The 13,981-nt window shown below is 32.1% G+C and overlaps 1 protein-coding gene across 2 annotated transcripts in view; it reads left to right on the top strand.

Moving 5' to 3' along the window:
• The first annotated feature begins 3,863 nt into the window (after nt 1-3,863).
• The window catches only part of LOC145739181 (neuronal acetylcholine receptor subunit alpha-7-like), a 61,580-nt gene continuing 51,462 nt past the window's right edge, over nt 3,864-13,981 (top strand). For both annotated transcript variants that reach the window (XM_081994603.1, XM_081994602.1), the window contains exon 1: nt 3,864-4,401. In XM_081994603.1, coding sequence (XP_081850729.1) covers nt 4,320-4,401 — 82 coding nt within the window. In that variant the 5' untranslated portion in view covers nt 3,864-4,319. The remainder of the gene's footprint in view (nt 4,402-13,981) is intronic.

Genomic DNA, 13,981 nt, shown 5'->3' with positions numbered 1-13,981 from the left:
TGCATGCCAAGTGTCAAATGCACTACACAACGAGCATAATAAAGCGCTTTTAGAGAGTTAAAATTACGTCGGTAAGTCAGTAACTTATGCTGGCTACATTTTTTCCGACGAAAAGTCCTTGTTCTATTGTCAGTCAGCCAAGCACAAAACAAACGAAAATTGAATTTAATGCTACTGATTGTAGTTCTCAAAATAATGTGACTGAAGCATCAAGAAGCCTTAATTTACACTTTTAACTAAGCTGTATAATTATTTCTACGCTTAAACTTTAGTAATTCTGTTTTCTTGGTCCAGAAAGTCATTATAAATCCCCCGCTTAGTATGCAAATTGTCCTTTTTTGACAATATCTTGGATAATATGTTTTTTCATAAACAAGATCTCCTTTTAATTTGCAAATTTCTTTAAGAGTGTCTTGAAAGTAGGTATATTAAAGTAGTTAAATCAGAAGGAAACTGATTTGCATACAATTTACAAAGGAAACCAAGAACTTGTTTATGTGTTATTAAATAAACACCTATCTCACAGAGTAGGAAATTCCGGTCAATTAATCAGTTATTGAATGCGACTGCACATCTAATCAAAACTAGGTGTCGGATAAATTAATGCATTCAAGCTAATGAATCCGCAAATTCCAATAAAACCACAAATTAGCAATGCCGGTATCAGTGAAATTCTCTCACAGATAGATTAACAGTCTGTCTCTTAAATATTGCTTCAAAATTCTTAATGGATTTAAGACCATCAATCTTCTCAAACATGCATCCTTTAACTTAAACACACTTTGAAATTTCTACCAAAAATAGTAAAAAAAAGAGTATCAACGAGTTTCAGTCCGTTCCTGTTCAGTTTCTAATTCGCTCACCCACTTACTGGGAGGATCATAATTGAAATTATGTTTGTCAAAATCAATCGGCGGGATGCAATCGAAAAGATTGCCCGGTACTTAAAAATGCGCTTTTCAGTTTCCTAGATGAAATTTTAAATCGCGGAAAATAATGTAATAAAGTTCAGGCGTTCAAGTGTGGTTAAGGATGAAAGAATGTAAAAAGGAAAAGTATAGCTAGAAAAGGGGGGTCTCATCATTTACGCTCTATGTATAACTCTCAATATTCCATCTAAGCAAGTTATGAAACTAGTAAGTAAGTTGTTGATCAGGTAAACAATAGAGATAACACTATTTTCAAACTACTTCAATTACTCCTTGGCAATTTTAGGAATGAAATCCGTACGTACAGTAAGTTGTTGATCAGGTAAACAATAGAGATAACACTATTTTCAAACTACTTCAATTACTCCTTGGCAATTTTAGGAATGAAATCCGTACGCCAAATTTCTATGAATCCTAAATTGAGAATTGTTTTTCTATTGCACTCACAAATTGATTAGAATAATTTTTTTTTATATATAGTGAATATTCATGTAATATATTAATAATTTGTTGAAATTTTGGTTTCTATAGAGATGTTCCTATATCATCTTTAAGATAAAATCAAAAACGCGTTCCCTTATATCTTTAGTATGCATGGGTTTTTATTGTTCTGCTGTCTTGAGTTAGAAATAAAGAACCACTTTGGGACCTTAACTAGTCTTAAGGTTGAAGTTAAAGAAAAAAAATCATGTAAATCAGGACCATATTTGGCTTTTTTAATTGTAACGGCCAACTCCATTAAGATAATAGTTTTTTTCTGTGTTTAAGTTATGATACAGCGGTCTGCACTAGCTGTTGCTTGTCAAAAATTAATCTGAAGTGAAAAAACCTTTTTGAGTATTAAAAACAAAGAGATGAACTACTATTAACAAGATCGTTTGATATAATTTCCCAATTAGTTAGGTCATTCACAAGTTAACTATAGGGAGTAATGTAACTCCGAAGTTGTTTCCAACTTCAAGAAGTTGTTGAACAAGATTTGCGGTTACAAGGAAATTTAATGTAATGGTTTTACAAGCAACAAAAATTATTAGAACACGAAAAGACTGGTTTGGTACATTGTCAAACTCTAGACTAATCTCTAAATTGACATGCAGCTGCACTCATAGTCAATGTTTTTCCAATACATCAGCAAAAATGGATGGCGTTAGGTGACATAATCCATCACAGTAGTTAATAAATGAAAAATGTTCAAGACAAAAACGTTTCACGTGTTTTTATCGATCAACTTAGGATCATATCCAATTTAGCTCATTTGATAGACACTGTATGACCATTAGCAGATCTGAAAATTGTTACAGCAGAAAATTGACCTTATTTCCCATTTTTTTCCAGTTATTGTGTTAGAATTTTCTATTTTTTCTACTAATTTTCACATTTTTGATGTTCTTGATAATTATCACGTAACACTAATCAATATTCTCTCTGGCACTGCAACACAAATAATTCCAGTGTCACAACTAAAATGTACTAATTTGTATAATTAAATAAATAATTAAACGTTATTTGCAACGGTTTTGATTTAGGGTCAATCCACGGAAATTGGACAAGATATATTTAAATGTATTAAAATAGATTATTTAGATGAAAAAACTTTTTACAACTCAATCAATAATAAAATTCAGTTTAAAGGACAATATGTCTGAAAATTAAAATCCAATACTTTGATGTACAGGGTTGGTCCGTGTATTTAGACAGATTGTTACAAATTTATTTTTATTAATACACAAAATTAATAGGAATTAATATTAGTATGAATATAAGTAGCTTCCATAGCTTCCCCTGTTTCTGAGCTACAGGGTGATTTTGAAAATATATCAATTTGGAACCCCTCGCGTCAAAAACTTCGTAGAATTCGTTCTTTTTTCCTAAAACATACTTTTTTAAATGAGATAACCTGTAAATTTTTACATATTTAAAATAAGCAAAAAAAATACCTTCTTAAAATTATATAACACTATACAGTAGAAATCGCTAATTTTAATTTGCAATTGAGCAAGCTATGAGTAAAACAGTATTAGCCGTACAATTTTGCCATTTATTTTTTATTTATCATACAAATAATTACACACCAATAACACCTATTTATAAAAGAACTAGTGTCGGGCATCACTATGCAAACTATAGGGGATGTTGGACGGATGACGGAACAGTTTAGTGGGTATTGTCTGATTACTTTACATGCAAAGAATATTGGTTTGCATGGGTCGGTACGGTTACAGTCCTAGTACGGTTTGGTGTAGTGGGAAGACAACTTTCTAGTCAACGAACTATCTAACATCATAAAAAAGGGAAATAAAATCAAGATATATGTCACAAATTCTGTTAGCCAAGTTGAAACACTGATGAAAAGTTAACAAACAAACTTGAAGTAAAACTTTACGACGGTTAAAGCGGTGTAAAACGGGATCTTGCGAAGAAATTCGGGAATTAATTCATAAATTGCTGGAGAAATTTAGTGTTATGGGCAACATCACAGTGTTAGTAGTGGAAGTGCGCATTCTGGATACTTTTAGTCTTGTAAACTGAGCTTTAAAGTGTGATAGTTTTGAATAAAAACTGTGTCTGGTAAATAAAAGCAACATTGCAATGGAGCTTTGTTGTAAAGTTGGGGTTAAAGCAAACCGTGGATTTCAAAGTGTGATATTGCATTACGAGAAACGCGTCCAAGCGGTATTTGCAAATAGGGCACAAATGAACAATGGCATCTAAATGGAAGATGAAAACAGGAAGAGTCATATCCATAGGTTAGCATTTGTGATGAGCATTAATTACTATGATCTATTTTGGTTCGTAGCGTGCTAATAAATAACCGCAATTTCGTAGTAAATATACCGGCACTATATTCGATCCAGAAGTGTTGGGAAGAGGGGAGAATTGTGGAGGGGGACGCCTTTCCAGCATTCTCTGGATATTTTCACTGCGATAGACGAGAACAAAGAGATCGCAGTCACGTCGTTGTCAACATGGAAGCGAAACGCGGAGGAGAGCCATGTGTAACGGAGTATTTGGAGGTTGGTGTTTAGAACTGAAGTGAGAGGGAAGTGCGGAGTGCGGACCGGAGCGCAGTTTTCATCGGATTCGCTCGTGGAGCTGTCCGGACTTGCAATTTTGCCATGGCTTTAGTTCACATCTGTGTGCACTTATAGTACCTACATAATGATATAATCTAAAAATCTGTCGGCACTCTAAATTCCGGTATATACGCGTGTATGCCCGCTCGGCTCACCATACACACATTAGATCAATAAAAAGTCAAACAAAGTCTGATGCCTTGTGTTAACCTCAAAATTTACCGTAAGATGAGACTCAAAACAAAATTTATTTAAACACATTTTTAAAAAATTGCGCTGGTCCAAGATTTCTTCTGCTCCTCAACTAATCAACAGAATGCAGCGTTGTCATTTCTACTGCCGACCCAGAGCACTGACGCTGGTAGTTTGTCTGCAAATCTGCCTTTTTCTACCACACGGTACAGTACACTTTCTTACATTTTTGTAGACACATTGTAGTAGCCCTTCCTAGTAGCTTATTAATATTTTACTACAGATTATTGTCAACAATGCCTTTACAGAATTTCGTAGATCGTAAACTATTGTGAATGTTTTAGTTAGTCTGGTAACATAATAAACAAACCGTTAACGCGTTGAAACATATCAAATCAATTGGGTCCAAACATAACAAAAACTACCCGTAAATACAGTTCAAATAATGAAAACGGTATAAATAATGATTTTTGGTCTGTTTTTAGGCAGTCGCTTTTCAATTAATCACTCTCTCTTCATAAATAACAATTTAAATATTGTCCCACAAAACCCAACCTCACCACTAAAAAATACATTCAAAGCTAAATGAAAATACTCCATCCGACGGGAAAAAGATGGTACACAAATTCCATCACCTTTTTTTAAAAAAATCTGTGGTCTAATTTCTAAACTTAAACAAACTCTATAACGACCCGAAAGCCTAGATTATCCTCTTATTATTAGAAAATTCCTCTTAACAGAATTATTTCAAACGTCTTAAGCAAAACTCTGAATATCTCTCGGAGCTTATCCAGCATTTGAGAAGGATTTTCCTGGCAGTTCAATACAGCTACTTTATTTCAGTAGCTTGCCCGGCTCTGTTCAATAGAGGTAGTAATTTACAAATCTTAAGTCTTCCCAATGCTAAAAGATATTTCCATTTCAAATGGGGACGTTCAGGTAATGTTCGCTATTTGCAGTTTCAAGTAGGATTTTGGGGACATTTTAGTGATATGTTTCTTTGTTAGTATCCCTAAATTATCATATTATATGTGTCTTATCTAAAGGTAAGTTACTGTGTAATAATTTTGTTTGTTACAGACGCTCTTTTTGCTATAGCAGAGTATAATAACGTAATCAGAATTTGTGCCATCAAAAATTTTAAGGCAGGCACTATATACTTAAGTATTTAATAGAATCAGTCTATTGCCAAAAACATTGGGAAGAAGTTGACTTGGCTGTTTACATTTGTTTCTTTGGAAATGCCAGGAAGCTCAAGTATAAACAACTTTTTTCTTGCAAAAAGTGCATAATTGGCATTTGAGCTATAAGGCTTTCCTGTACTATTAATTATATGAAGTATTGAAGATGTGACAGTGAGATAGTTGATCACATGATTACGTCATCCTGGAAACAATTACGTCATTATTTCCTTTGCACAATTTCTTCCGTCTTTGTCGATAACATTGGTTTGTAATAGTTCTTCATTAGACGAAATTTGAAACTTCCTAACCCTCATCACTGTATTGGATATTATAATTTACGTTATAAAATAGTTCTTACCATAATTACATTGTTGTGTGATACATTAAATCAGATGGATTCTATAAATACATATTATTTTAATCCTAATATACGTTACGTACGTAATAATATACTGTAACTTTATAGTACAACCATTTTCCGTTTCAGATATGTCAGTGTAAATCACTCTTAAAGTGACATTTTTAATATAAAAATTGGAAATTTGCAAGGTCGGATTTTGCTTGCAAAAAACCAACAAATCAACAAGATTTAGCCATTAAATTGAGCTTAATAGGACAATTTTTTTAAATGTGAGAGATTATTCACAAAATATCTTAAATACACTGTATGTATCAGTTACGTGATCCCAAAAACTATATTATACGTGGAAAAACATGGTAACATTACTTTAAGAAGTTTGATTTTCAATCAAACAACTGTCAAATTCCGAAATGCTCTGTTCTAAGGATTAAATGTAAAATTTCTCTTGCACGAAATCAGCAATTTAACGTGATTTCTTTTTAAAACTGAATCTAAAGATGGGTTAAGTAAGGTTAGGTCTTAGGTATTAGCTTCTCTCATGTCAATTTAATATAATGTGACGATGTTGTAAGGATTGGTTTTATAACATACTGTTTCTACGTAACACTTTTCAATAATTTTCCAACACCATGATCAACTAATATCTTCGCCGAACTAATTTTAACATCTAAACTTGTTCAATATGCTCGAAATTTGATCTGAAAAGTAAAGCTTTTCCTTTATTCGTTCCGTTTCTACGAGTTCAGACTTCAAAGCTGTTCTTAGTAATTTGCGTTTCTTTCGACTGAGACAAAATTTTCAATAAAACGAGATTTCAACATGACGCCAGTGTTTTTTTGAATCAAATCACATCTGCTAGACTTTTAGTGGGGGAGCAAAAGCTTGAGATTGTAATAAACCGATAAAGCTAATTAAGTTAAGCAAGTAACGTATCAAGAGACAGAACATCGATTACAGACGGCCTTTTGTTAACTGATAACGCTGGTTGTAGACCCGATGCTATCAATGTAGACTTCTCTAGTACAGAAAAGCGTATTTAGGGTTGCTAATTATAATTATACCCTTTAAACTCTGTTGGCTCTAATACTTGAACCTCTCGAAAAGACAATGAAAGCTACAAGTCAAAGAGAACAGAGAACCTTAATTGGTTGAAGCTTGAAACGGCTAGAAAAATAGCATTTTAACATATTACTGACGATACACCAAAGTCATTTCCCGAAGGAAATCTGCCAAGATATTTTTAAAATTCACCACAACATTCAGTGGCCCTAACAATGAAATACGTTTTTTATTAACCTATTTCGAACAATGTAAAAAACAACGTGGAAGATACCAATGAAATGCTGGCTTCCATTGAAGATTCACGACAAACCGAGATAAGTTGTATTATGTAGTTTCGGTTTATAGTGTCATAAAAGATACGAACGAGTTGCTGTAACAACTCGGCCTTTCGATATAATCGATGTACCTACATAAATTGTTAACATCGCCTTCGGCTATCCGCGTTTCCAACAAAATTTCATGCATTTACCTTAAATACTTACAAAACTTTATTTCGTATACCACGAATATAGAGCTGAACTGCCCTCCTTAAAAATATAATTGAATAAGCTCTCGAACGCTGAAACTTAGCCACACAAACAAAAAACGGCTGTCATATACCGTGAAGTTATGTTGCAGAACAAATTTTCATCAGCTCTTTTCATTTTAAGTTTTTCTGACATTAAACAACTGAATTGTTTTTTGTGCTATTAAAACTCTTGACATGGAACGTTGGGAATGTTTTTGATTTGATGAAAATCGGTGGACATATTTTCGAATCATATTACATAAAGTTTTGAAAATAATTTATCAAGATTTCTATATAGGTAATGGAGTTATAATTTAAATTAGATTAGAAAATCGTATACTATAATTATATATAATTTGTTGACTCTACTTAAGAATTTTTTCAGGTATTTAAATTTTATTCAAAATTTCTGGGCTCTCTCTCTCAAAACAATCTTCCTTTCTTCTTTTCTGTGTGAAAGAACTTAATTCTTATTTAAAATATGTTCTTATCAATCACTATCTACTTATTCTAACTCTGATTGATAACTTCCTCATTTCATGGCGAAATACAAATTTTTTCAAAATGCTAATTTTCCATTTTAATTAAACACAAATAATAATCATTTACGTACAATTTATTGCTCGAGTGACTACTTTATCTTGAGATAATTTAAACAATTAAATTAGAAGATAACATTTTCCTTCAGTTTCAACTTTGTTGTTATTTGAAAATTCTCTAATTACTTTTTGGGCTGAGCTTCTGGAGGTCTGTTTATGAATGCCAGTTATATTTCCAATTATTTCAGGATTTTATCAAGTTTTAAATATGAAACTTTTGCATGAATGATGAGTTAAACTTAATAGTTTCAAATGTGATGTTAGTTTAAAGATTTTTGGGTACATTTTAGTGATATTACCATTACATAAAGTGGTCGTAATATCATGTGAAGTTCCGAGTTTCCGAGTTTTGGTCAGATTTGATTTGAGGACGTGCCGATTTAACGAAAAAAGTCATTAACGGGACGAACTTCCCTAAGTTCTTAGTAAAGTCTTTCAACGACCAATCTAGGTTACAGTTTCAGTTTTTTTTGCTTGGAAGCGAAGTGAAAAAGTTTCGGACCGAAATGTCATTTCCACTTATATCAACGATTAAGAGAATATGAGAATCTCGTAGAACAGTAAGAACTCTCTAAGAAATAAAAAGAACTCACTTTATTGTTGAAGTTTCAACACACAAAATCTTTTTGATGCTTGAAATACATTTGAAAGTTACAAGGAGTCCGGCGAAGGAAAAAATTATCCGATTCAAGTTCAGTGATAACAAAACGTTATTACTTCATTTATTTTGTACTAAATTTACTGCAATTCTACCGTAATGGCAACGTAGCAAAGAACTAGCGTGCCTGCCACGAGGTCTTGATTTATGCGTGCTGGATTGATATCGGAAAATTGAGTCGCGGGCGCAATCTAGGGAGGAGCCGTGGGATTTTGCTGTTACGCCTCCCTTGAGGCTCTCTTCTACCCTGACATTCTTCAATTTTTGGAAGAAAACAGGAAGATCTGGTATCTATTTAGTACTCTGAGTTTGAGTACGTCAATCACATCAAAAATTTCTCAATACAGAATCAATTCTAATTTGAAAAATATAAACTTCAAATGCCATTATAGTTCAAATACTTCGCGTGTACAACTGGATTTGTCATATATATTAAAAGTAATAGCAAACAAAAATCAACAGTAAAGACATCCAATTAATTTAATACATTTAAAAATCAGTTAAGATTTCTAAACTAACATTGAATCATATCACATCTTGATCAGGATTGATAGTTTTATCTTCCAAGTTTCTTCACATCGACAACATATTCATTAAAAGAAACAAATGCCATGTTGGTTCAATTTTGCTTGAAATAAGTCACTTAAGAACTATAAATATTTAGTTTAGTTTTGTTTTCTTTATTACATTATCAAAAACTTGTAAAACTACCTTACAAAATGTTCTTTGATTTTCTAAAGTAAACTCACTGTACATTTCTATGTAAGTCTTGGACAGATAATAGATATGACAGTGACACATAACCTTGAAGAAATGCAATATTGCTAATGTTTCGTCTGAATCGCGACTATATTGATTTATTTTGTTTTATATTCCATAAAAAACCTACCTACCTACTATATATGCCAATTTAAATGTGTAAATGTCAATAAATACTATATTATTTAACATTTCCCATGAAATATCAACATACTATAGCATTGAAGATAATATTGGTAATATAAAAAGCATAATTAATAGGTTTTTAAACGTTGTTTTACAATACATTTGCATAATTTAGCGTAAAAGCTTTTTTGACCTGGAGATAACACCAACTTGACAAATTGTACAACAAGGTGGAAACCTTAAACTTTTCCGGAATTCTCTAAACGAATATAGGGTGGAATGACGTCAAATGCAAAATTCGAGGCAAAATTCCGTAAGGGATTGTGTTATTTTTAGCTTCCGCCCCCAGTCCATATACCTACTCGGTTATTTTTCTTTTTTAGAACATCAATACACCTTTTTGTAAGTTTCTTATTCACGCATTTATAGTATGAACGTCTGAACTAAATCTAAAAGGGTTTTATAAACTTTTCGCGACATTGAAACCAACTTTGGTAAATTACGCTGCTTTATGTATTCGAAAGGCAAATTAGCTTATGACCAACCAAAAGTCAGCAATCCCAAGCCTACCACAAATTAAGTATTCAAGGGTTTAAAAGCCTCGTAATAGCGTTGGAAGCTTACTGTTTCTAGGGTATACTTGGAAAAGCTATAATAAGTGTCTACGCTAATACGCTGCTGCTTTCAACTCGTTATTTCGTATCTCTCTTTAATAGTTAAGCCTATTAAGGTATTCAACTGAAATAGTATTTAGTAATAGAATTATTCCCATACATATTGACGATTGACATGTTGAGTTGCAGTTTACTTTAGCAATTAAACTTGATTGAAAGCTCAATTTGTTTGTTTCAGTTTTTTGTAGTATAGCAACGTCCAATTAACTGTGTCGCTCAATGCCATTGTTAGTATAAATAATTGAAAAAGTTTTGTCAACTTGAAGATTTGTTTGAATTAACGTAAACCACATGAAAGTTTTGTTAATAGTCAGTATAAGCTACCAAATTCGTTTTCAGAAGTTTCAAAAACGAAACCGACTGCAAAAACTGGTAAATATAATATAGATCTTTGCTGGCAAACCAAAACAAATTTGATAAATTTTCTAACCAATTTCAACATATTCAGTAAATGATTTCATCAATGAAAAACATGACATTGATAGAGTTATGTATTCTGTGGGAGACGCAGCAAAATATCATTTCTATGTTTTGGTAGCAAATAAAAATTTCTTATCAGTAAGTTTTCTATTAATAATTAAAATACGGGAGAATGAAGTTTCTTAAATTGACATCAACATGCTTATTCCTACTGAATCTTGTGCAAATGTCTCCCTTCATTAGACCATCATCATTTTTTTACAAAACAATTTAAGAAGTGCTAAAGGACCTGCAGGTTGTTGTTAAAGTCACCTTTCAGACTTAAATAAGTAGTAGTAATTTCTCTCAGGCCTTGATAATAATCTTAAAGTTTTAATTAAAAGACAATCACATGTTGTTGTGGCTGAAATTTGCTTGCAATCAGTCGCTGTCCTAATGGCTTTTCCCGTAAGAACTAAAAGTAGAAGGAAGCAATAATCAACCATAATGACAAAAATAATTTTGCGAAAGTTTTCGTATTTAATTTTCCAGGTTTTAAATAATACACATCTACATTCCTATTCGACTGAATATAAAGAACAACCATGACCAACTATTTGTTTCCATAAACATTCTGAAATCAAACACGACATTAAAAATGTTTCTCAAGTAATGTAACAAACGTATTTAGAGCAGAAATAAAAAAAAAACTAAAAGATTTTAAAGCATTTGGTAATTTCAGCAGCAATTCAAACGGAAAATCCTTCCTAGGAAAGTGTAATTTAAATGTCTAGTTGATAATGTTTTAAAATGAATCAGAACAATCACCCTCGTAAATTTCGACGCACTAAAAAATAAGAAAGGACATTTAAAGTGAAGCAAAAGAATGACAATAAATGAATGGGATTCCTTATCTAAACGGAGCTAGAAAAGGCTACGGTTGATATATAGCGTTAATTTGGGTAAATCTAATAACAGAATAATAGTGGCAACATGACACTTATTGAAAAGTTCGAGCGTTCGCAATTTATCCTCCTGGAGAAATGAATTACCAACAGATCAATACTAAGCCCGATGTAAGTGGAATTGTATTTTTTTTTAAGTCTCGACGATGTATTATAGTTGAAGCGGATATATGTTTCCACTATATTTTGCACAAATGAGGTTACGTCAAATTTATATAAGGATGAAAGACAAATATGATTCCCCAGTAATAAGGCCATATTACATCTGGCAGGCACAAACCCAAAAATTATGTAAATTACAAAAATATGCGGAAAAATGCCGCAAAAGAAAACGTTACCCCTAAAAGGAGATTATTAGGTTTCTTTTCTCGAGCCTGAAGTTTATTGGCAAGTCTTAACCAAACATTTTGTCAGACCGATGGCCTGTCACAAAAATATGCAGATTAATACGTTTAGTTTTGCCAACCCGAAATCCGCAACGAGAATTTTCGAAGCCAGGTTGTATAGTTATAACATTTACCTGTATTTTCAAATGTTGAAATGCAAATCTAATGCGGGGTATGTTTCGCAAAGTTCCCACTAAACCGAGAATATATTTAGAACCTAACGTACCATTATTAGAAATTGTTAGGTAAACTAACTAAATAATCGATGGAAATTATCTCAATAGCGTTCTAGCAGACTAGAGCCTCTTTAACCTTTTTATAGATCACATAGAGACAATATATATCTTCGTTTTATAGAAAAAGATTTTATTACGGTCATGTTGAAGTTTTCAATTGTCTGATAAAGAGACAAGTTTCCGTTATATGACATAAAATGACGTTTTTCTAATATCAGCAAAATCGCTTATACAATAGGTTGAGAAGTCTTACATTGAAAAGTATATTATAGTTATATGAGTTAGGAGTCATAAGGTTGTTAATAATTTTGGTACACTAGTAACATTTTGACGTCACTTCAATCTCGTTTTACTTTCAGTGAACATGAGCGCTAAACCATAACATAAATAAAATTAAACTATAGAGGAATAAAATTGTTAATTATGTGTTCACGTATAAAACCCCTCATTTTGTAATAATATATAAATGAAGGCGACATTAAAGAGGTAATTTACGCAATTACTCTAATTAAATCCGAGCTCTACATTAATGGATAGGCCAGTAACCAAATTTAATCGCAGTGCGTATAAGCGAAATTTGAGAAATTAAATATATTTAAATCATTATTTTTATTATACATTTTTCTGGGTCTTGATGATCCACAAATATAAACAATTAACGAAAACTGTTAGTAGTAAATTATAGTAAATACATGGACATTAGTAAATTATTAAATAAAAGCAGTTAAAAGCAAAAAGTAAAATAAAATAATAATGTAAACTATATCACTAGAATACACAACCAACCTTTTGAAAGAGCATTTATGCATTATACAACAGAAATAGGAAAAACTCTGGTCAAAGACAACTTTAAAACTATTTTCAAAGCTTCATTATGTAAAAAACCCTTTGTGAGTATAGTTTTGATGAATAAAGAAAGCAGAAAATTAAATTAAATTTCCATTAGAGAAACTGAAAAACAAAACTATTAATACATTGTTTGCGTATGAAAAGAACCTTTCTGGTGAATATTTAGTTTAAGCGAGCATAACGGGGGATTTTTGTTTTGATTAAATACGCTCATTCAATCCATTCGGAAATTTTTGAAGCGGAACAAAGTTTGAGGCGGCTTTAGTTTAAAATCTGATTATTCGGTCTAAACTTCGTCCATTCATCAAGAAAATTGTTCCATTTAATAATTACCCACAATTTGTTGTGTAGTTTTTTCACGGAACGTTCCGTGCTTAGATAAAGCTTTTATGCTGGTCCGAGTGAGAGTTAAAAACTCTTTAATTAACGAAAACAATACCATTTGTAATAAGAAGAAGCAATGTCTAAACAGCTCATTAATCCCCAAGTCGAGTAAACTTCTCAAAGACTAAAACGCCGATTAAACAGCAAAGTCGACTTTATTGCAAATTAGGAATTCTTCACTGACTTTGAAAGGTTTGGTCTGCAAGAGCCTTTGCTGCAACTGATAATTAAGAACTATTGTCATTTAGTAAAATTAGAAATTCTAAGAGTGAATATCTTAGAGACGAATTTAACTCTGACGATTAAATCCTCTACTAGGAGATAAAGAGCACCACTCAACCTAGTTAATAATTAACATTCAGACTTCGTCTTATTCATCAAACAAAATAAAAACCGAAATACTGTTCTCAGTAAAACCACTTTCACTGTGTAATATTTGTTAAAAACTAACACTTAACAATGCAGCTAAGACAGCGCAAACTGAAATTAAAATGGCGCAGACAAAAGCGTTAAAAATGTACATTGCAAGGATGAAGAGCCTCTTTTTTCCATATGAAAAGCTTTGTCAACTCGGCATTCAAATGAAACATTGTTAGGAGCGAAAACGACCCAAACGTTTGTAATTTTTATCAGTTG

The sequence above is a fragment of the Ips typographus genome, linkage group LG16 (genome assembly GCF_016097725.1).
Source record: "Ips typographus isolate SLU linkage group LG16, UJ_Ityp_2.0, whole genome shotgun sequence".
NCBI lineage: Eukaryota > Metazoa > Arthropoda > Insecta > Coleoptera > Curculionidae > Ips > Ips typographus.
The sequence above is the reverse complement of the archived record's forward strand: the minus strand, read 5'-3'. Positions and strand labels throughout refer to the sequence as shown.